This window comes from Dromiciops gliroides, chromosome 3 (genome assembly GCF_019393635.1).
Source record: "Dromiciops gliroides isolate mDroGli1 chromosome 3, mDroGli1.pri, whole genome shotgun sequence".
In the NCBI taxonomy this organism is placed as follows: domain Eukaryota; kingdom Metazoa; phylum Chordata; class Mammalia; order Microbiotheria; family Microbiotheriidae; genus Dromiciops; species Dromiciops gliroides.
Window position 1 is genome coordinate 534,011,162 of NC_057863.1, and position 23,278 is coordinate 534,034,439.

At 40.2% G+C, this 23,278-nt stretch overlaps 1 protein-coding gene across 3 annotated transcripts in view; it reads left to right on the forward strand.

Moving 5' to 3' along the window:
- The window catches only part of DIXDC1 (DIX domain containing 1), a 32,522-nt gene extending 11,825 nt beyond the window's left edge, over positions 1-20,697 (forward strand). Inside the window, exons 7-16 of one of the 3 annotated variants that reach the window (XM_043995209.1) lie at positions 734-838; positions 1,183-1,236; positions 7,239-7,331; positions 7,411-7,482; positions 7,780-7,872; positions 8,258-8,419; positions 8,880-8,937; positions 12,437-12,545; positions 15,189-15,297; positions 17,000-20,697. In XM_043995209.1, coding sequence (XP_043851144.1) covers positions 734-838; positions 1,183-1,236; positions 7,239-7,331; positions 7,411-7,482; positions 7,780-7,872; positions 8,258-8,419; positions 8,880-8,937; positions 12,437-12,545; positions 15,189-15,297; positions 17,000-17,080 — 936 coding nt within the window. In that variant the 3' untranslated portion in view covers positions 17,081-20,697. The remainder of the gene's footprint in view (positions 1-733; positions 839-1,182; positions 1,237-7,238; positions 7,332-7,410; positions 7,483-7,779; positions 7,873-8,257; positions 8,420-8,879; positions 8,938-12,436; positions 12,546-15,188; positions 15,298-16,999) is intronic. The other 2 variants (XM_043995210.1, XM_043995211.1) reach the window with 2 other exon arrangements.
- The last annotated feature ends 2,581 nt before the right edge of the window (positions 20,698-23,278 follow it).

A 23,278-nucleotide genomic window follows, 5' to 3' on the forward strand; every position in this document is an offset into this window, starting at 1 on the left:
AGGACGGTCATCGGTGAGTGGTAAATACTGCAGCCAGGTTGACAGTGATAAGGATGGAGAAAAGGTCATGGGGCTTAGTAATTAAAAGATCGTTGGTCATTTTAGAGAGAGAAGTTTCAGGAGAGTGATGAAAGATGAAGTTGTAAACCAAACTAAAAAAGATTGAGAAGTGAATGAGAGAAGAGAAAATGGAGGGAGGGAGTAGAGACAGCTTTTTCTAGGAGTTTGGATATGAAAAGGGAGAGAGACACCTAAGGATGATAGGATGATAGGGTATCCCCTCAAAGTTTCCTAAGGGTGGAGGAGATGAGTGTTTTTGTAGATAGCAGGGAAGGATTTAATTGTTAGAGATTTAAGATTAGAATGAAAGGGGATGAAATTTGCTAGAGAAGATGGGAGGAGATGGAATCAAGGGTACTTTGTAATTAAAGGGTACTTGCCATTGGCCATGGCTGGCACAAGGAGAAGTCTCTTCATCAGAGACTGGAGGAAAGGAAAAGAGAATGGTGAATGATGTCAAGGGTTTTGAGATATAGCAAGAATAGGGAAGAGTAAGGCATAGGGACAGATTTCTTGCTCACTAATAGTTTTACCTTCCCAAATATGTTGTAAGATTATTGTGGGCAGAGACCACAATAACCACAAAGCCAAATAGAATGACAGTGCACAAAGTAGACACTTAACAATAACCAAATAATGGAGCATAACCACATTCAAATATAATTTCTCCCAGGATGCTTTGCAACAGAGATTGACTCAACAGGACACATCTGTTCTTCAGCTTAAACAAGAACTTTTAAGAGCAAATATGGACAAGGATGAACTACACAACCAGAATGTGAGTTATGTGAAGAATCTCTAGACTGAAGCTGGGACAGGTGACCTTGTTGAACACAATATGAAGGGCCCCAGACTACCAATATCAGTGTGTGTTCTTATATTACACTGAGTTTATCTCTCTTCCTAGATACACCCAAGGCCATAGGCCCCTCAGCAACTTTGAGGACCCTGAGACACTAGGCTGAAAGTATCTACAGCCCAAGTGTGTCTCTGATGAAACAGGGAAAGGGCCTCTACTATTTTCCCAAGCAACATGATATGCTGTTTAACATAATCAGATAGCTGTATTATCCCGTGTTGGGTTGGCAAGCATTATGCTGAACCTTTTTCTTGTCTTTACAGGTAGATCTTCAGAGGAAACTGGATGAAAGGAGCCGCCTCTTAGGAGAATACAAAGTAAGAATGGAACTAGGGTGGCAAATAATTCCCATCTATCTCTTGGGGAATGAGCTGTTGTTTCCCATTGCTGCTACTGAAAGGAAGAATTGAAGTCATCCATTCCCCCCTTGGCTTTGTGTTTCTTGTTCACTCCTACTTGATTTTTGTCGTGATTCTTAGTTCCTCTCCCACACACATTCTCCAACACTCAACTAATTGGATATGTAGAGTGAAGGAAAATGAAGAATCGAGGATGATACCAAGGTCACCAACCTGGGTAACTGGAAAGATGGTGGTTCCCTACAGGAGGCAGTATGGTATGATAGAAAGAGTGCTTTGCTCAGAATCAGAAGGTTTGGGTTCCAATCTTGTTTCTGCCACTGTCTCATGTTGGGCCCCCATAACCCTGCGAAATTCGGTATTCTCATCAAAAATGAAAATATTAGTTTCCTTATTTAATTCACAAAGTTCCTAGTAGGATCAAACAAGATAATAGATGTAAAAGTGCTTTATGAAAGTACTCTGACATTATACAATATGGTATGGTGTAAGAGCACTGGATCAAAAGTCAGAGGATCTGAGTTCTCCTCACAGCTCTGTTGATAACTAATTGTGGGAGCACTTAGGGTAGATTCAGTTTCCACAACTATCAAATAAAAGGGTTGGACTAGACTGTGTCTTTCAAGTCTAACTTTCTAGAGACTATGAAATGTAAAGTATTCTTACTTGTTTTCCTAAATTTTTTTGCACCTATTTGAATAGCCAGATTAGTGTATCGAGTCAGGGCTCTTATGAGTAATGCTTCTTGTATTTTCTTTTATTGCTCTGCAGTAATCTGAGGAAATAACTGTTACTTTACAGATGACGAAAATTAATTTTCTACTTTGAGTTTATAGTAGAAGAATTTTTTAAAAGCCATTTAAAAGCACTGTGGAAGATTCTATGTGTGTCATCTTAGAATGAGGAAGTTGGCATAACCTGTTCACTTTATTGAGCTCAGGTCTTTTTTTGTTATCACTATTGTGTAAATAAGTAAAGAGGTAGTTGCCTCTTAGACCTGAAATAGGAATTTGGTGAGAGTTCCAACAGTGGGAACTAGATTTGAAACAAGAAGAGACAGTAGTCAGATGCTGGCTGTTAGAAGGTACTGATAGAATGCTTTGGTTGGGCTCCAGAAATGAGAATAGTTGCCACTGGATTCTAGAGAAACAAAAAGAGAAGGCTTGTGAAAGGGCATGACCTCTATCTTCATCCACTTGAAGAATTATGTCAAAGACAGATTAGAGTTATTCTGCTTGGTTCTAAATAGCCAGTACAAAGACAATTGACTCCAGATTCTAGTGTAACACAGTGGAAAAGAACACTGGGTTTGGAATCAGAGGCTTTAGGCTCCAATCCCAGATTTGCTACTTACTACTTGTTGGGTTAGTTATTGGACCTCAGTTTCCTAACTTGTAAAATGAAGGAGTTGGGTTAAATGAGCTTTAAGGTCTCTTTCAGTTTTAAATCCATAATCCTATGATATGCAGAAAACATTTAAAGTACAAAAAGTTTAGATGAGATACAGTTCCTGTACTCTTAAGAGTTTGTTTCACTAAAAAATAAAAAATAAGACGAGGGCAGCTAGGTGGCGCAGTGGATAGAGCACCTGCCCTGGAGTCAGGAGTACCTGAGTTCAAATCCGGCCTCAGACATTTGACACTTACTAGCTGTGTGACCCTGGGCAAGTCACTTAACCCCAATTGCCTCACTAAAAAAAAAAAAAAAGAGTTTGTAGGGGCAGCTAGGTGGTGCAATGGATAAAACACAGGCCCTGGATTCAGGAGGACCTGAGTTTGGACTCAGACACTTGACACTCACTAGCTGTGTGACCTTGGGCACTTAGCCCCATTGCCCTGCCAAAAAAAAAAAGAGTTTGTGCTGGGGCAGCTAAGTGGCTCAATGGATAGAGTGACAGTCCTGGAGAGAGGAAGACCTGAGTTCAAATCCAGCCTCAGACACTTATTACCTATGTGACCCTGGGTAAGTCACTCAATACCTGTTTGCCCCCCAAAAAAAGCCCTTCAGGGCAACTAGGTGGTACAGTGGATGAAGTACCAGCCCTGGATTCAGGAGGACTTGAGTTCAAATCCGGCCTCAAACACTTGACACTTATTAGCTGTGTGACCCTGGGCAAGTCACTTTACCCTCATTGGCCCCCCCCCCAAAAAAAACCCTTTATGTATCACTGCCTTGTGGCAGAGGGGTTTGTATAGCTCAATGAAACTTTAATCTATTATGTGCAGGATAATCTAAGACAGACAGGTCATAGTGGAGCGTTCTGACAAAAGGTGATCCACTGGAGAAGGAAATAGTAAAAAACTCCAGTGTTTTTGCCAAGAAAATTCCATGGAAAACATAGTTGATGGGGTCACAAAGAGTTGGTCACAACTGAGTAACAAGAATCCAACACAGATAGCTATAATCTATGCTACTATTACATGATAAATTCATTAGAATGTTACAAAACCAAGAGCTAAGTGTGATCTGGAAGGAAAGAGACAATAGCCAGAGGCAAGGCCAGTAGTGAAGTGGGGATCAGGAAAGGCTTCCTTGAAAAAGCAGCCTTTGATTGGGCTTTAAGAATGCAGTAACTTGGGGCAGCTAGGTGGCGCAGTAGATAGAGCACCAGCCCTGGAGTCAGGAGTACCTGAGTTCAAATCCAGCCTCAGACACTTAACACTTACTAGCTGTGTGACCCTGAGCAAGTCACTTAACCCCAATTGCCTCACTAAAAAAAAAAAAAAGAAGAAGCTAAAAGGATGCAGATTTTGGCTTAACTTGACTTCATAAAGAATAGATCAGGGGCAGCTAGGTGGCGCAGTGGATAGAGCACCGGCCCTGGAGTCAGGAGTACCTGAGTTCAAATCCGGCCTCAGACACTTAACACTTACTAGCTATGTGACCCTGGGCAAGTCACTTAACCCCATTGCCTCACTAAAAAAAAAAAAAAAAGAATAGATCATGTCAGACTAACCTCATTTCCTTTTATAACAGGGTTACAAGACTGAGCTGTAGGTAGAGCTCATCCGAAGCATTTGCCAGAGTCAAATGGGCAAAAAGGAAAATTGTGAGATAGTGGTTGGATTCCAAACTGGTTGATGACAGGACCAAAAGGAACAGTCATTAATAGATCAGTGTTAACTTTTTTTTTTTGAGGCAAGTAAGGTTAAGTACTTGCCCAGGGTCACACAGCTAGTAAGTGTCAAGTGTCTGAGGCCAGATTTGAACTCAGGTTCTTGTGACTTGAGGGCTGGTGCTCTATTCACTGTACCACCTAGCTGCCCCTAAATCAGTGTTAACTTAAAGGGCTGTTTGTAGCAGAGTGTCTCAGGGATTTGTTCTTGGCTCTGTACTAGTTTTACTTTTTAAGTCAACCATTTGGATGAAGATATAGATGGTATGATTGTTAAATGTGCAGATGATACAAATCTAGGAGGAATAGCAAACCCACTGAATGACAGAGTCAGGATCAAAAAGTTCTCAGCTGACTTGGGCTGAATCTAATAAGATGAAATTTAAATTTGAAGACCTACAACTAGGTTCAAAAAAATAACTTCACGAAGATCAGATGGGGGAAGCATCACTCCATAGCAGTCCATCTGAAAAAGATCTGGAGAGTTTTATAAACTGCTAGCTCACCAATGTGATATGGCAGCCCCAAAAGGTAATAGGATCTTAAGCTGCCTCAAAGGAAGACTGCATTCCAGAACACAAGAGGTAATAGTCCCACAGTATTCTCCCTGGTCAGACCACAGAGGGTATTGCATTCATTTCTGGTTACCACATTTTAAGAGAAACACTGATAATAAGCTAGAGTGTGATAAGCATGAAGAAGGGCCTTGAAATCATGCCACTGAAGGGCAATGTCAGAGTTCTTCAGCCTTCTCATTGTACAGAGAGGAAGCTGAGACCCAGAGATGTCAAGACAAGATTACACAGGTTGTAAGTAGAAGCCCTGGGACTGGAGCCTAAGCCCTCAGACAACAAATCCATCTCTAACTCCACTGTCACACTGTTATCTGTCCTCTGGAGCCAAGCAAGATGACTAATCTCTCTTATCCATGACAGCTCTTCAAATATTTGAAGACAAAGGTCATGTCTCCTCTAAACCTTTTCTCCTCTAGGTTTTTCCTTCCGTCAGTCTTCACTCTCAAACTTACCACTTTTCTTTCAAAGAGGTGGTGCTTGGAAGTAAACACAGTACTCTGGATGGAATTTGGCCAGGGGAATGTACAATGAGGCCATTAGTGTGCTGTAGAGTAACTTTTGGTTCAGATAGAGGTGACCTCTGAGGGTCATTCCAGCTCTGAGAATCTGTGAAAAAGAAATTTCAAATAATTAGAGCCGACCCAAAATATCACAGACTGGCCCAAGGTATTGATTGTATGCTCCTTATCCCTAGCAGATTTCTTTCTTTCTTTTTTTTTTTTTTTTGTGGGGCAGTGAGGGTTAAGTGACTTGCCCAGGGTCACACAGCTAGTAAGTGTCAAGTGTCTGAGGCCAGCTTTGAACTCAGGTCATCCTAAATCCAGGGCCAGTGCTTTATCCACTCCACCACCTAGCTGCCCCAACCCTAACAGCTTTCAAGGGGAAACTTGATAATCAGCTGTTGGAGATTTTGTCGGGAGGGATTTATGTTTCATAATGGATAGGACTTGGGGGCAGCTAGGTGGTGCAGTGGATAAAGCACTGGCCTTGGATTCAGGAGGATCTGAGTTCAAATCCAGCCTCAGACACTTGACACTTAACTAGCTGTGTGACCCTGGGCAAGTCACTTAACCCTCATTGCCCTGCAAAAAAAAAAAAAAAAACCCATAATGGATAGGACTTGATAACTTCTAAGGCCATTTCTAACTTTGTGTGATTAGATGAGCTAATGAATATGTCTTAACAAAAAATCAAAACTGAGAGGAAAAAGGTCAAAGGTAAGGATAGGACTCCAGGTCTCCAAAAGGTAGATGGATATGTCTGCAAGGTTAGTATAAGGTAGCCTGAAGCCCTAAGGAGGAATCTTGGAAGATTTTCTATGCCAGTGAGGGTGGCCTCACCCTGGGGCCCACACCCAGAGAGGGTGAAAGGGCCTTTAGAGTTCATTAAGCCCAACTTCTTTATTTTGAGGTTTGTAATTAGTAAAAACAGGAACTAATAGAGGCTAAGACCCCACCCTGAATCCAGCATTAGTGCCAGTCCAAATATACCTTGAGATAGGAGCTGGAATAACTTGTTCTAGCATCTAACTAGACATATTTGAGGTGAGGAAAAGAAAGAAGGGCTTAGAGCCAGTAAACTGCTACTAGTCAAGCCAGTCTAGATGTAAAATAAGCAATCTGTTGTAATATCATGTTTTTTATGATTTTCTAATTTCTTTTCTTCCTTTACTTACCTATTGAAGATCTTTTCAAAAAATTCAAATCTGATCTAAGGAAAAAGGAGATTTAGTTACATTTTCCCAAGATAAGTAGGAACACCATGGTTCCCCTAAAGGTAGAATTGGGGGTAGCAGCAGCTGTTCTAGTTTCTTGGTAGATCTGGGTTTGATAAAGAGATGAAAATTCAAGATTGAAAGAGCCAGAGGATGACAGAAATTACTTATTTCTTCCTACCTAGACTTTTCTTCATATTATTTCCCAGGAAATCTTTCGTTTCTTTTTTTGTTTGTTTGTTTTTTGGGGGTGAGGCAATTGGGATTAAGTAACTTGCCCACAGTCACACAGCTAGTACATGTCAAGTGTCTGAGGTCAGATTTGAACTCAGGTCTTCCTGACTCCAGGGCTGGTGCTCTATCCACTGCGCCACCTAGCTGCCCTGAAATCTTCCATTTCTTATCATCTCATCCTCATGGAACAGGACTCACAAGGGACTTTTCTTCAGCAGGTGGTCCTTTCCTTGGGTTGCAGGAGCATGGGGAGAGAACGAATCATCTGCTCTAGCTCCATCATGCTGTATTTTTGAAAGCTCTTCATCCCTTTCTATTGCAGAAAGAGTTGGGGCAGAAGGATCGTCTCATACAGCAGCACCAGGGCAAACTGGAGGAAGCACTCAGAAAACTGTCTGAGGCCAATTACCAACAGGTGGGCATGTGGCCAACTAATTTTACCACTCTGCTGACCTGAAGCAACCCTCTTCTAATTGGCTTTCTTGACCTTGTAGTTCGATCTAGAGCGGGAACTGGAACATAAGGATGTCCTCTTGGCACACTGTATGAAGAGAGATGCCGATGAGGTAATATCAGTGTGTCAGGCTTAGGGTCTTCATTCCGTATTTTCCAATATGGGGAAAAAGACCTAAATTCTGCCCCTTGGCTCAACAAAAATCCATAGGACATTTTTTTCCCTCCTAAGAAGCCACACAGCTGATGTTAGAAGGGAAGCTTATCTTTTTTTCTCAGATGCTTGGGCACTGACTGCTACAGCTAGGGCAGAAACTAGAATGAGAATTTTTTTAAAAATCACTATCTATGGTCTTATCCTTCCCCATAACAAGCATCTCTTCTGTTTTCATTTCCTTTTCTTGCTTCAGCAGGTAACCAACTACAACAGTCACAATGCTCAAAGCAATGGATTTTTCCTCCCAATGTCTGGGAAAGGAGCTGCCTCAGCTGCCCACAGAGGGGTAGGTAATTAGATTTTTAAGCTGAGGTCTCCCACACTAACACATATTAGAACAGTGCTCAGTCCTGGGCTTGGCCAAAATCCTGTCTCTTCGGTGTCCCAGATTCCCCCCTCTTAGAACTGCTCTGGTGATATGAAAAGTTAATGATCCGAAACTAAGAGCAAGCAAGTACTTGTTAATGTGGAAGAGGTTACTCTGCAAATTCCCTTCTTCCCTCCCTCCCTTGTAGGCAAACAATGAGGACAGTGATAAAAAGTGTGTCCCTGAGGCTTCTTCTCCATCCTCTTTAGTCTGATAACTGGCAAGGCCTGGCCCTCCCAAGCTGACATGATTATTGCAATGGCAATAGTAGCCTTTGCTGACGAGAAACCCATTTCACTCATAGGCCAATGATCTGCAGCTTGTCCGAGATGCTCTTCGGAGCCTGCGTAACAGCTTCAGTGGCCATGACCCCCAACACCACACCATCGACAGCCTGGAGCAAGGCATCTCCAGCCTCATGGAGCGCCTGCATGTCATGGAGATGCAGAAGAAACAGGACAAACGGGTAACCCTGTCCCTCTTTTAGGGAAGAGGGAGCAGGCACTAGAGAGGCTTTGAGATGAGGCTAGCGGATACAATGTGAGGCTGTATTTGTTGACTTGCTGAGCATTGCAGTTTAAATTTTGCTTTTTTTCCTGTTGGGCCTGTTTTTGATGAAAAATGACTGTTTAGGCCTGCAGTTGACGGTACCATTCCTTTTGGTTGCAGTGTGGGTCTTCTTTAGAGACAGCATTCTTGACCCCAAAGAATCACAGATGATTTGCACAGTTCACTGCAAACATGTTTAGTGGTTAATTTTTTTTTTTGTTGTTCTTTACGAAGAGATATGTGGTGGCTGGTGACAGGGCAAGGTGTGGGTATTTTAAGTACATTTTAAAAATTATATTAATTTACTTATATATCTCCTATATATTTGTTGGAAATTGGACTATACTGATACTGGTTCTCTTGGTTTGGATTTTCAGGTTCGGGGCAAATCACCAAGAGGTAGTGAATACCGGGAGTCCTGGCCCCTTAATTCAAGTGAGTACCCACCACCCCTACAACATAATTGTTCATTTTTCCAATAATTGCTAGCTGGGACTCCTGGAAATTTAAGCAAAAGTTTAATCTTGTTGTTTCTGTTAATCACTTGGGAAAGAACATAAAATTTTTGGCAGTTTGGAGTTTTTAGCTACACAGGTTCCGTATTTTTTACTTGTATTTTGCTCTCCTTGAAAGGGTAGAACTTAATTATATCTAGAACTTAAGGAAAAATACAAGACTTTGTAAGCTTACATAAAGAAGGAAATGGCTTAAAAAGATTTGAAATGCCTTTATGAATTATGCAAACCCAACCTCCAAATTTATAAAAAAAAAAGAAGAAATCAAAACTTCAGAGGTGCAAATTATCCTGGACTGAACAGCATAGATATCTCTGCTTAGAAGTCATGTGTTTGGTTCAATGAGAAAATTCTTTTTTTTTTTAATTAATAAAGTATTTTTTTTCCCGTTACATATAAAGATAGTTCTCAAGTTTTGTTTATACAAGCTTTCCAATTTCAGATTTTTCTCCCTCCCTTCCCTTCCTCCCCCCTCCCCTAGACAGCAGGTAATCTGATATAGGTTATACATATATATATATAATAACATTAAGCATATTTCTGCATTAGTTATGTTATAAGAGAAAAATCAGAGCAATGACAAAAAACCAATGAGAAAATTCTTTATCCTGCTGAGTTAGTTTAGACCTTAGAAGATCATTTAAAGCTACAAAATGCTTGCACCATCTAGTGGCAAGGATTCCGAAAGACATGTTTCTCCTGTCGCTGGCAGTAAAATGCTTTGTCCTTGGTCATTTATTGCATTTTTTCCTCTGTTCTTTTGGAAATTTCTGAAAGTATACCCAGATTATTGTCTGATGTTTCATTTTCTATTTTACTTCCTGGTTTTCACATCTGTTCACACTTAGCATTTTGTCTAGTTCCCAGAGCTTCTTCTTCTTTTTTTTTTTTTTAGTGAGGCAATTGGGGTTAAGTGACTTGCCCAGGGTCACACAGCTAGTAAGTGTTAAGTGTCTGAGGCCGGATTTGAACCCAGGTACTCCTGATTCCAGGGCCAGTCCTCTATCCACTGTGCCACCTAGCTGCCCCATTCCCAGAGCTTCTTAACCCTTAGTCGTTCGTGGATAGCTTTCAGGAGGTCCATTAATTTGGTTGGGGAAAAAAGATTATATCTTTATTTTCATTAAACTAACTTAAATTTAGCATTTCTTTCAATACTGTAGTATTAGACTTCTTCAGACTGCCAAAGGATTCAGGACATCAAAAAGGTCAGGAATTTATTTAACATCAGTAGCAATAAAAAGTACAGAATATTACAACCTAGAATGTGAAACTTGATGCATATACAATTTTATACTAACAGATATATTAATTAAGTCATCAAAAGTCAAAATGTGAAGTAGTAAAAAAGAATTAGAAGTTTAAATAAAGAAATATTTTTTTTTACAAAACAAATAGAAAACATTCATGATGAAATATGTCAAACAGGCCTATAAGCCTATTAGTATTTCCCCAAATCTTTGGCTCCAAGTATCTCCCTTTATTCCCCTGAATAGTAATGTCTTCATAAAACTTCAGTCTGATTCCTGGTCACAGTGTTTTGGGGTTTTTTTGTTTTGTTTTTTTGTTTTGTTTGGAGCAATGAGGATTAAGTGACTTGCCCAGGGTCACACAGCTAGTAAGTGTCAAGCGTCTGAGGCCGGATTTGAACTCAGTCCTCCTGAATCCAGGGCTAGTGTTTTATCCACTGCTCCACCTAGCTGCCCCAACAGTGGTTTACAGAATAACAAACAGTGTTTTGTAAGTAGGCATGGAAGTTTTAATACCTAAACTGATTTTTTTTCTTTTTGTTTCTAAATGTTTATTTCAGCCTTCCTTGGACTGATTCTTCCACTTGTCTTATCTTTAGCACTTTCTCCAGTTTAGTGAAGATTTAATGATGTAGACTGGACTAAGTTTTTGGAAATTTTGTTACCTTTAGAGGACTAAGCAAGAAAGTAGATGGTGAGGATGAGGAGAATGAGAGAGATCTGTATCTTGCTATGTACATATACAATGTATATGTACATACCTACATGTATATATGTGTATAGAGAGATACAGATATTCATATGTAATATGTAACTTAAAATATATACAACTTCCTAAATCCTATAAACTGAGTTCTCTATTCAAATTACAAATGGTCTTTTAGTCACAATAGTGAAGAATTGCCAATGATATTTTCATTTTTAAAATTAATATTTCACAAAGGAGTATCAAAACAGGCAATTTCAGCAATTAGCTTTTTCAAAAGTATCAGCTGCCAGCTAATTAAAGGTGATTATTATGCAAAAAGAGAATGGCACATTTGCAAAGTGGAATAGACCAGCTTGGGAGGTAGTAGTTTCCCCCTCCCTGTACTTCAGGCCAAGGATGGATTACATCTTTTTAGATGTGTTTAGGGTATGGATTAGACCCCTTTCACTCTGAAAGTCTGTGATTCTTTGATAGCCATATAGAACACCCTTGCCTTCCCTCCACCGCCCCATTTTATTTCTCCCAGTGGTCCATCTGACCCATTTTCTCAGAACAGTTACTCCATTTGTTCAGTATTAAAAGTCCATTGTAACTTAAGAAGAAAGTGTTAAGAGCTTAAGGAGGGGGCAACTAGGTGGCACAGTGGATAAAGCACTGGCCTTGGATTCAGGAGGACCTGAGTTCAAATCCAGCCTCAGACACTTAACACTAGCTGTGTGACCCTGGGAAAGTCACTTAACTCTCATTGCCCCACAAAAAAACAAAAAAACAAACAAAAAAAGAGCTTAAGGAGAATTTTTAGTCTAACACAAATTCCTCTAATTTGGGGTTTTTAGGATAACAGTTTTTCAGTGGGTTCGGAGTAACCTTCTGTGAAAGTTAAAGCTAGATATCGTTAGCTGCCATTTACAATCTTTGGAAAAATGCATGGGAAAAAGGTAAGACACGGAGCTCAAAGACATGCTTCAGAACTCCTACAGCTAGGGGAAGGATAAGTCATATCTTTCAGATGGGGAACTCCTCCTTGTCTTTAAGGACCAGGGTTCTCACAAGTCTTTGTTGCCCCAATAAATAGCCTCTCCTGAATCACACAAGGATAACAAAATCATAGTTTACTGCTGATCTCCATATTGTGAATCTGTATGCACCTCCTGTTGTATACTTTTGCTTTCATCTGAAACTTGACTGTTTGTTTCTTATCAAAAACCTTGACCCCTGGCAGCACTGTTCGGAATGGATCCGGGGCTCTTGGGGGCAGAGTTCATGTCTGAAGCATCTTTTTTCCTCGTGGCCCCACTATTGAGTTCCTCTGAATCATTCCCTATGTGTATGGCATGTTGATAGGTGCAAGGGAGCTGTGCCATGACCTGGCAGATGCCTGGACATTTGGATGACAAAGTTGGGGTCAGCACGAGGATAAAACCGGTGTCCTGACCACGAGATTCTCTCTCTTTTTGCAGAGTTGCCTCATTCACAGAGTTCTCCAACCATCAACAACAGTGCTTGCACTAAAGTGCTTTATTTCACTGACCGTTCACTTACTCCCTTCATGGTCAACATACCAAAGAGGTGAGATGTTGGGAAGTGTTGCATCCTTATAAGAAGGGAGAGGAAAACAGAGCCAGATGTTTCCTTCACTACCATCTTGACCCATCTGGTAACCTGGGAATATCTGAGAACCATGGCTTATGAGTGGGCTGAGGACAGGAACCTGGTGGGGTTTGATAGACCAAAGCTTTCTTAAACTGTCAATTAACTAAATGGGGAGGGTCGTGAAAAATTTGCCAGTAGACATTTGATTTGTATACCCTATTTTATATACATATACACCCGGGGTCAAGTAAAATTTCTCCAGAGAAAAGGGGTCTCAAGTGGAAAAAGTTTAAGAAGCCTTTGTGGTAGACTACCACAGGTGACAAAGGGAGGTGGAATCAATGTCATCTAACCCCAGCTTTATTCATTATACTCAAATATACAGATTTGATAGGCAATTTTAAATGATGTTTGCCTTTTTTTGTTGTTGCTATTTTTAAAAATTCACCTTGAACAATAATAATGTTAGAATTTACCAAATGATTATCTAGAACCTGAGAGTCAACACAGTATTATAGAAAGTGCTAGACTGGTGAGTTCTAGTCCCAGGTGGCCACGGACAAGGCAGTTAATCTCTCTGGGACTTGATTTCTCTAGCTATAAAATTATATTAGATGATTGCTAAAGTCTCTTCCAGCTCTATTATTCTATCTAGGCTGGAGTAGGTTAAGTGCCACTCTCTGCAAGATTTACCTGAGCTGGGGATAGGGTTGGTGACTAGTGTTGAAACATTTTGTAAGGGATAGTTTGGCAACAAGGTGAGTAGCTGACAGAGAACTAACCTTGCCCACTTCTCTTCTCTGACACTGCCATCGTCTGGTGCAGGCCCTCATCACTACATCCCTGGACTATTTAACAATAACCTGCTGGTTGGTCTCCCTGCCTGGAGTCTTTCCCTGCTCCAATCCATCCTACACTCAGCTATCAAAGTGATCTTCTTAAAACACAGGTCTGAATGCCCTGACCTGCTTCCACCCTACTGCCATCCGATAAATTCCACTGGCTCCCTACCACCTCCAGTGTCAAATATAAAATTCTTTTGTCGGTGTTCAAAGCCCTTCATAACCTGGCCCCTTCCTGCTTTTCAAGCCTTCTTATGCCTTATCCCACCTCCCACTTCCTCATGACTACCACCCAATACCCTAACATACAGTGATGCTGATCTTGTTCTCTGGGCATTTTCACTGGTTGTCCCCCTTGCCTGGAATTCTCTCCCTCCCCATCTTGTCTTCCTGCCATCCTTCAAGTGTCAGCTAAAATCCCTCCTTCTATGAGATGCCTTCCTGGTCCCCCCTACTGCCAGTGCCTTCTTCTATTGATTATCTCCAGTCTAGCCTGTCTGTAGCTTGTCTGTACATAATTTTTTTGCCTATACAAACAGGCAATTAGACTGAGTTCCTTGAGTAGGGACTGTTTTATTTTTGCTTTCGTTTTTTTGCTTTTATTTGTATCTTCAGGGCTTATCACAGTGCCTGTGCATAGTAGACACTAAATAAATGCTTGTTCATTGACTGACTGGCTGCTAGGTGAGAGTTCTATCTGGAATATGTGTAACAGGGTTCACAGAAACCATAGAGTTTCTGGGCTCCATTTTGTCAGCACAGGCCTCAAATAAGTGCTTCTCTTGTGACATTGTCAACCCTGACAGCTCTCTAAACATGCTCTAAGATTGGAAGAACAAGTTCTGAATGGGCTTAATGTAGCTCCAGTGCTAAAGTGCAGATTATAGACTGGAGCTCCAAGGGATTTATTTAGTTTTCTTTGCCATTGTTGTTGTAGCTACTACTAGTCAGCCTTAAGCATTTGTTTCCAAACTTTATAAGCTTCCTAGTTAATTCATTTCCTCTTTAGGCAAGTGGTTTTATCAGCATGGAAAAACACTCTTCCAGCTGTGTAGATCACAACTTGTCCCTAACTTAGTAGATGAGTCTTTGAAGCACATAGAGCTTAAGTGACCTGCCAAGGGTCACTCAGCTTCCAAGTGTCAGAGTTGGGACCAAACCCAAGATGTCCTGATTAATAAACCCAGCAATCTATCCACTATGCCACACTGTCTATAAGAGTAAATATAAGTTGTTAGAAAGCAAAAGAAAACCAAAAGACAACATAAAACAAAAAAACTTATACCATCTATCAAGGAAAGCTATAGAATTTGGTTTTCTCCAGAAAGTTCTTTCTGAACTGTGCTAGCAGCAAATCTTCCTTGAAATATGAGTTTAGAGAGGTTGGTTGCTAAAGGGTGCTACCAGCCCAGGGAATTAGGATTCTGGGGCAGAGAAGGCCATTTTGTGCTTATTTCCTAAGGTCATTCACTGAGGCCCTGAGTATCATTCCTAAAGAAAACCACTGGACATTCATTTGACTGCCAATGAAGCAAACAAGTCCATTTACAATTGTGAGCTCACATCATGTGTAGTATGGATCTCATTTTCCTCAGTCAACTGGTTTCCCAATGTCTACTGTTTTCTAATCGTCTGGGTTATCAGGGCCAGTGACCCATTAAGGCCATGCTACTGCTGCCTGTAGTGCCCTTGGCAGCAGCTTTTGTTTGAATTTGAGAGTCTCCACTCTGGTGAATAACAGTCTATTTTAGTGTTCTTTTTAATTCCTGTGTTTCAGGTTGGGGGAGGTGACTCTGAAGGATTTTAAAGCAGCTATCGACCGGGAAGGGAATCACCGATACCACTTCAAAGCCCTGGATCCCGAGTTTGGCACTGTCAAAGAAGAGGTACAGAAGTTTCTATATAATGTCATTCATAATCAAGAGATGAGGCTTCCCTTCAGCCCCTTTTGTCCTTTAGAACTAATACCTGAGTTCGCTGAAGTTTTGATTTGGCCAAAGCTCAGATTGTGATCAAAGAAATTGATCAGAGCCTACTTGGACCATGATTTGGTATCCCCAGAATCAGAGGGCTATGGGATAGGTCAAGAAATTGTTAGCTTTCTCTAGTGCAGGAACTTAATCATATTGACTTGGTAATTAGCGTAGGGAAGCCTGGATATCAGGCTCCTATATATGTGACCAATCAAGCCAAAATAAAAGCCATATATCATCCTTCATTTTCCAAAATAAGCAAACAGACTTGGTCTTGAGCCTGAGCCTCATGCTTTTGGAGTAATGAGTATCTTATATGATTGGAGGAGTATTTCTCAAATAGTGTACCTGGAGAACATTTAAGGGAGAGCAGAGATAATTATTTTTTTTTTCAGGGCAGTGAGGGTTAAGTGACTTGCCCAGGGTCACACAGTAAGTGTCATGTGTCTGAGGTCAGATTTGAACTCAGGTCCTCCTGAATCCAGAGCTGGTGCTTTATGCACTGAGCTACCTAGCTGCCCCCCAGAGATAATTCTTTTTCCTTCTAGGCCCTTGAGTAATGTCACAGTTTGTCATCCCTCTTAGAACAGCACTCTCTCTCTTCAACCTGCAAAGATGAAACTGCAGTTCTTTTGTTTTTTTGGAAGCAAATTCTAGGTCATGGGTACATTGCAAGAATCATCAGCAGGGTTTCAGGCTGAAAAAAACCCACACACCATAATTTCCAAAGGCAAAGATTTTCTACCACGGCAGTTCTGAATTTACTTTTTTCTCTTTTATCTTAACAGAGTTTGTAATGAAACAAAAAAGGCTATGTCCAAGAAACTGGTTAAGATTGGCATTCTTTCTTTATTTCATCACATAACCAGACCAGCAAGATCTTTAATCTTCACTTCCATCTTTTACTTTATGCTTTTATGACTGTACTTTCTGAATAATAATTTATTAATCCTTATATTCTCCTGTTAGTGAGGAAAGGGCAATAAGGTGAAAGGGTCAATAAGATGAAAAACTGTATCATAATTGAAAAATGTGGAGAATTAAGTAGAATTGGAGCAGTCCAGTCCCATGAAAATGAACTAATATATAAGGCTTCCTCAAGTTTAATTGAAAAGTATTTCTTCACAGAGGAAGATCAGAAATATTGTACCAGAATCCACCTTTGATAGCTAGACTTTCCAGATTCAAGATGGCACACCTGAGACCTTTAACTTTTAGATTTTGCAGTCAAACCATCAAGTCTTAATTGCTGTGTTCTTGGTATAATTTTGTCTTACTGTCTCTCCACTAAGATGATCTTCTTTTAAATGTGACTTTTAAGGTAGCACTAAAGCATATTTGAACAATTTGAACTGTACATACTATATGAAACCCCTGTCCTTGGTAGGGTTATTTCTATGTGAAATTTCCTGTCTTGCAGTGTCTTGTAAATAAAAACGTAATCCCACACGTTGCCATTAAAAAAAAAAAAGAGCAGTGCTTTTGTCAGTGTAACAAGGAATATAGAACTTGTATACTCTGTGACTTTAAACTCAAAGTTTTCTTCTACATATTGAAAAGTTCATCTTGGCAGGACCCACAGCCTTTCTCATTATTTCTCACTTTCATTCTCTAGGTCTTTCATGATGATGATGTTATTCCTGGATGGGAAGGGAAAATTGTGGCCTGGGTTGAAGAAGATCATGGAGAGAACTGACATTGACTCCCAGACTGGGGGCTTATGGAACCTGGTCACTCTCTGGCTACTTCACTCAGGAATGAGCACTTAACCCAGAATATACTGAGAGGTTTCTAGTCATGCTGCCAAAAGAAAAGTCTTTCCAAGTGAGATGACCAGAGGCCAGTCCTATGTGTATGGCCCGGCCTGCCTGGTTCTCAACATTCCATGTCTAGATGTCGACCATGGGTTAATTTGGAGTGGTAACTCCCAGGTGTTGGGAATGCATTGTTTTGTTTTATCCTGATGACAACAACAAACCGAAGGCCTTAACTAATGTGGATGGATGATCCCTTCCAGTGAGGGGCATGGCTGCTACTGTTCTAAGTCTGGGAATCAGATGCTTCACTCCTGCATGTTACAGTATTATTTTAATTGGCCTCTATGGTTATAGCAATTATAAGTCCCAGAATTTGCACTCAAGGGCAAGGCAATCTACCAATTTTTCTGCTCCCCTGCAACTTTTGTGAACCAAGAGTACACCTGAGGTGGTACCAAAGAAGAAGGTTCCTCCTTCAAAAATTCTTTTGGACTGGATATGGATGATGCTGAGTTCTTCATCAGACAGTAAGAGAGCTGCCCCTCCTCTGCTGTATGGTGTCTCAAATCAGTATCAAGAACTTGGACCAACTTACCAGAATTGGTTCTACAGCTTGCCCTTCAGACTGCTTCTTGGGCTATTTTGTTTTATATGTTGCTAACTTCCTTGGGGGACTGTTTAATTTAGAAACTGTTTACTTCTTCCAGCTGATGAACTTTGCATTTGAAAGGAATAAGGGGTAAAAGTCTCCTTAAGCATTTAGGCGGGTATGGAAAGGTGCTGCTACCTATGTCTTCTTGACTTTCTTTTTCCTATGATTTTCCTTGACTTTACTCAGCCATCAGTCTCTTTTTTCCAGCATTCAGGGGACAGTCTCGCTGGCCCAGTATTTTTCTGTGGAGCTGGTGGAGTTGGTATGCCCTAGGTATTGTCTTAGCCCAAAGCCAAACATTACTTTAATGATGTATTATTTATCATTGGCTGACACTTAGGGTGTGGTGAAAATTGTTCTGAATGGCAGAGAAAAGCACTCAGATCCCTTCTACTGTGTTGGACTTGTAGTGCAGGAAAAAGGTTTTTCTCTTGGGGAAAGGGGGAGAGAGTCTGAGGAGCCCAGGGAGACAAATTCCCAAATACCACAAGGGAAGCTGCGTTTTCTCACCCACCAGCCAAGTGCCACCTACAACCAACCAACCATGCTTATCAGAAGCAGGCTGACCATAACTGCCAATGTACACTGCCAAACCAGAAGAGTCCAACAGATCAGCTCTGGGTTCTTGACTTGTCCAGTTCATCTCTCATGTTACATTTCTAGATCATTTCAGAAGACTGTCCTTTGCAGCTCTGAGATCACATCTTGTTGTTTTTATATATAAATATGCCCTTTTTAAAATGGTTCATGTTTGAAGAATTCTTTTGTACCCATTTGCTGTCCATTGATAACCATGTCTATTTTTATAATATGAATGTGAGCCCCCTCTGCATTGTCTCACATTCTGTATGGTACTCGTTTTCTAGAGAACCCAGATAGCTAGCTTTTATACAGGCTCTTCTTATCACCCATGTGGTTAAAAAACAACAACCCAACAACAGACAACAAAAACCAAGCTTTATTTTATTACAAGTGTACCAGTGACAACTAATTTCCAGTTTATTCAACACTACCTGTCATTTTTAGCATTGGAGGTGGTTTTGTGTAGGCTATTTGATTACTCTTTCAGCAAGTGGAGTTGAGAAGATACTTTATGCTCTTCATTATACATGTACCTCTGCTTTTCTCACAAATGGAGAATATGTTTTCTCATTGGAAATAACTGTCAAGCAAATAATAATTGGGAAAGTCAATCAAGGACAGAAGAAATTTCACTACTGAAAGCAAGGAGAAGAACAGAGTGTATTCTCCATCTTTTCCAGGAAATTTGGGGAAAAGAAGGTTTATCACCAATTTCTCTGTTGCATGAATTTTAGTATTTTGCTGTGACAGCATGGTTATCTGGCCAAAATTCTTTGTATATTTCACTTGTGACCTCTTTTGGGTGTCTCGCAATTACAAATTTTAACTTGTTCGTTCGTTTTACTTTAGTCAGTTGTCATGCTGTTAGGTAGGATGTCTTCATTTTCAGAGAAAATTAACTAAATCCAAGTAAAGGTTCCCTACCTTCTTTAGCCTCGATTCCCCTCCCCTTTTGGAAAGGAGCCACATGGTACTGAGCCCAGTGAAAAGATTCTTGCAGGGGAATAAAAATTAAACAAGTTTGCTTTTATCTGGTTGATTCTATGCAGCACCGGTAGTCACCATACATCACAACTCTCTGATTACTATTCAGTAACATGGGTGCAAAAAATGATGCTGAAAGGGATACTGGCACTCAGGGAGGAGTCATTAACTGCTTCTATTTTTTAACAATCCTGTTAAGATTGAATTGTGAAGATAGTCCAAGACTCCTCTCTAATCTCCTTCAAGGTATTGTGATGAATCATTGGTGGGATTTACCTGGGGGAAGTCTATGCTGTTGTTGCCTCAGTTAAGCTTGAAAAAAAAAAACCAAACAATATTCCTAGAACATTCATGGGTGGTCAGCTCAGCAGAAGAAATATTACTTGAAATTTAAACAATGTTTTAAAAACTCAATGCCTTTCGGATAAATATTAATCTATAGAGGAGTTCAAGTCCTTAAAAAGTCATTATCTTGAAACCAAAGGCTACTATCCTTGTTCTGTTCCCTAAATTAGCCAGAATCAGAACACTCTATAGTTAGTGCATAGCAACCTTACATTTTATCTTCCAACTCTTTAGATCTCTCCCCTCAGGATGGATTATAGAAGAGAAAATTACCTCCCTGCATCTATAAAATCCCAGAAGAATCTAATCACTCAAAAAAAGCACTTAAGATGGTTAAAAGTTTTTTTAAATTTTTTTCCACAAAATATTCATTATTTTTGCACAGTCATCATACATTATTATATAATATAGGTGTTGCATGCTTAAGACACACCTACATAAAGTTATATTTTTCTTAGAAACATGGATATTTGCAACCATTGGTTTCAAAAGAATTATTGCACATACTTCCTATTTTATAGCACTCTCAGCAAGACTTTCCTTATGTTAATTCCAGAGGCTTCTAATTTGTCTGTTAGTGAACTGATAACCAGTCTTACCTGCCTATATGTACTAGAAATTTGTGTGCTCATTGGAAAAAGAAATAAGCTATAAAATAAAATGAAATTTGCAAACTAAACTCATTAACCCTGCCTTCAGTTTGTCAACTGAAATTAATAAAAACTTAAATTTCATCAGTGTTAATTTCTTCCCTCTGTCATCTGATTTCTGATTACTTGAAGAGGGAGAAAGAAGTTTCAAGGACATTTTATTCAAACTGATGTCTCTTTTCCACTAGATTAAAACAAATCTGCAGATTTCAGTTCTATTATCATCATTTATTAGCATCATGACTCAGATGCCCAGTGTATCTCTTGGCATGCAGAAATAGATGTGAACCTCAATCTGGAAGTCAAAATTGTATTACAAAATAGAATCCAAAAGTATGCAAAATGAATTATAGGAAAAAATAAAAAAACTATTTGAGATAAAATACAAAATTGCCATGTTGTCCCCTAAAATGTTAAGCAGGTACATCTACATATTGAGTTTTAATGAACTGCTTTGTTTTTTTGGTTTTTGCGGGGCAATGGGGGTTAAGTGACTTGCCCTGGGGCAGGATTTGAACTCAGGTCCTCCTGAATCCAGGGCCGGTGCTTTATCCACTGCATTACCTAGCTGCCCCAACATTGGGTATCATTCTTAATGCACTTGTATTTTCTACAATGCTTTATTTGATTAATAAATGAGCCATCATAAACAACATAAATTCCCAATGGAAAAACATCCCATTTTAAATATGACTACATTAACATTTCAAGGATCAGCCTAATTAATTTTCCTGAAATTTGCAAAGTTATAACTGCATTATGTAGAATTTCAAGTTTCCTAAGGACCATTTTTACTTACATTCACCAGTGGTGTACTTTAAACAAACCCATTGCCACCGAGGATTAATATGACAGTTGTAGTTTAAAGGGCAATGGAAAGCTGTATGGTAGTTATAAATAGGCTGCAGCATATTTCCAACAATGAGTTTCACACAGGAATTAACATACAAAAGATATCCAGCAGCTACATGATCAAGAAAGGATGTGGGCCCATCATGTACTTGTGAGTAAGGTATAATAGGCAGACAACTCACTGGTATCCATGTAAGATGTAGAGGAAAACCTCTTATATGTGGGGATAGGAGACTTTAGAGGGACCTCGGATACTTCTGGAGGATTTAGGAGAGTATATTAACCACAATATGATAGGAGAAAATATGGACAGGTCTGGATCAGCATTGTTAGAGGAAGTACATCAATGAGATCATAAAAACATTGAAGTGTACTTTTGTGGTGTGTCCTCAGCTCTTCTAAAACAAAGGAACTAGAAACAGAGCTTCCACTACATAGTAATGGGGAGGTAGTTATCAATGCAAATTGTCCACATAAATGCACCACCAATAAATATTTTTGGTTTTTTTGTTTGTTTGTTTGTTTTGCAGGGCAATGAGGGTTAAGTGACTTGCCCAGGGTCACACAGCTAGTAAGTGTCAAGTGTCTGAGGCCGGATTTGAACTCAGGTCCTCCTGAATCCAGGGCCGGTGCCCCCCACCAATAAATATTTAATAACCTCATAGTTACTGTCCGCTGAGCACTGTGCTAAGCCTTAGGACAATGTCACAGCCCCCAGTGGGCTTAAGAGTTCTAAGAGTGTAGAGACATTGCTCAGCATAATCAAATGAATGCTGAACTTGGGGTCAGACCTGTTTTGAATCCTATCTCAGACATCTGACTAGTTGTATGAGGGAGTATGGTGCTTTACAACCAGAAAAGTTCTATGAAACTTCAAATTCAGATACAGTTGATAATAGATAATCTTTGAGGTACTTTACAAATTCTGATACTCTGTTGGGTAGGAATTCAATAGGCAACAAGAGGAGGAAGAACATCCCATTCCATCCTTGGTGTAGGGAACAGTCAGCGAAAGCATGGAGATGTGAGAACTGTGCACATTCAGGGGACAGTTATCTAGTTTGACTGGAATGTAGAGGTGGGACATAAGAGCTGTCTTCAAGTACTTAAAGCTGTCTTCTTTTTTTGTTTGTTTGGGTTTTTTTTTTTTTGTTGGTGAGGCAATTGGGGTTAAGTGACTTGCCCAGGGTCACACAGCTAGTAAGTGTTGTGTCTGAGGCCGAATTTGAACTCAGGTCCTCCTGAATCTAGGGCCGGTGCTCTATCCACTGCACCACCTAGCTGCCCCCTTGAAGCTGTCTTATGGCAGAGAAATTAGAATTGTTTTGCTTGGCCTTAGAGGGCAGGAATTGGGAGCAATGGGTAGGAGTTGGAAGGGCAAATTTTGGCTTAAGAGAAGAGAAAACTTCCAAAAGTGCAATAGTTGCCTTAGGAGGAAATGTGTTCCCCCTGAGGTCTTCCAGCAAAAGCTAGATGACTCCTTGTATGGTATGTTGTAGAGAATATTCTTGGTCAAGTATGGGTTGGATTAGAGGGTTTTAAAAATCCTGCTCAATTCTGATTCTGTCCATGGAAGTGATTAATACAAGATAAAGGAGGCAAAGGAAGCTAAGTGAGGAAGGGTCTTGAATGCCAGATGGATATTTGAACTTTTCCTGGGGCTCACTGGCAGGTTGAGTCACCGGGAGGTGGCTACTTTTCCTGCCAGGGTTCTAGGGACAATCCTGTGAGTGGTTATTATCCCAAATGCCAGCTTATAAGCCCTTTAGTATGCTTCCCCTTTCTTTCTTTCTTTTTTTTTGGTGAGGCAATTGGGGTTAAGTGACTTGCCCAGGGCCACACAACTAGTAAGTGTCAAGTGTCTGGATGTCCTTTCTTCAGAGAGAGGGTCATTGCAAGGTTAACTTTTGGGCCTGCTTTTCAATGGATAATGGTCTTTTTTCGATTTTAGTCACTGTATTGGAAGCACTACTGTCTTTTGCTGGAAGAGTATCATGCTCCTTTCAGCTGGAGTACTTTAGAGCCCTTTTAGCTGGGATCCCCAAAAGCTTCTTTGACTCCCTCAGAGCACC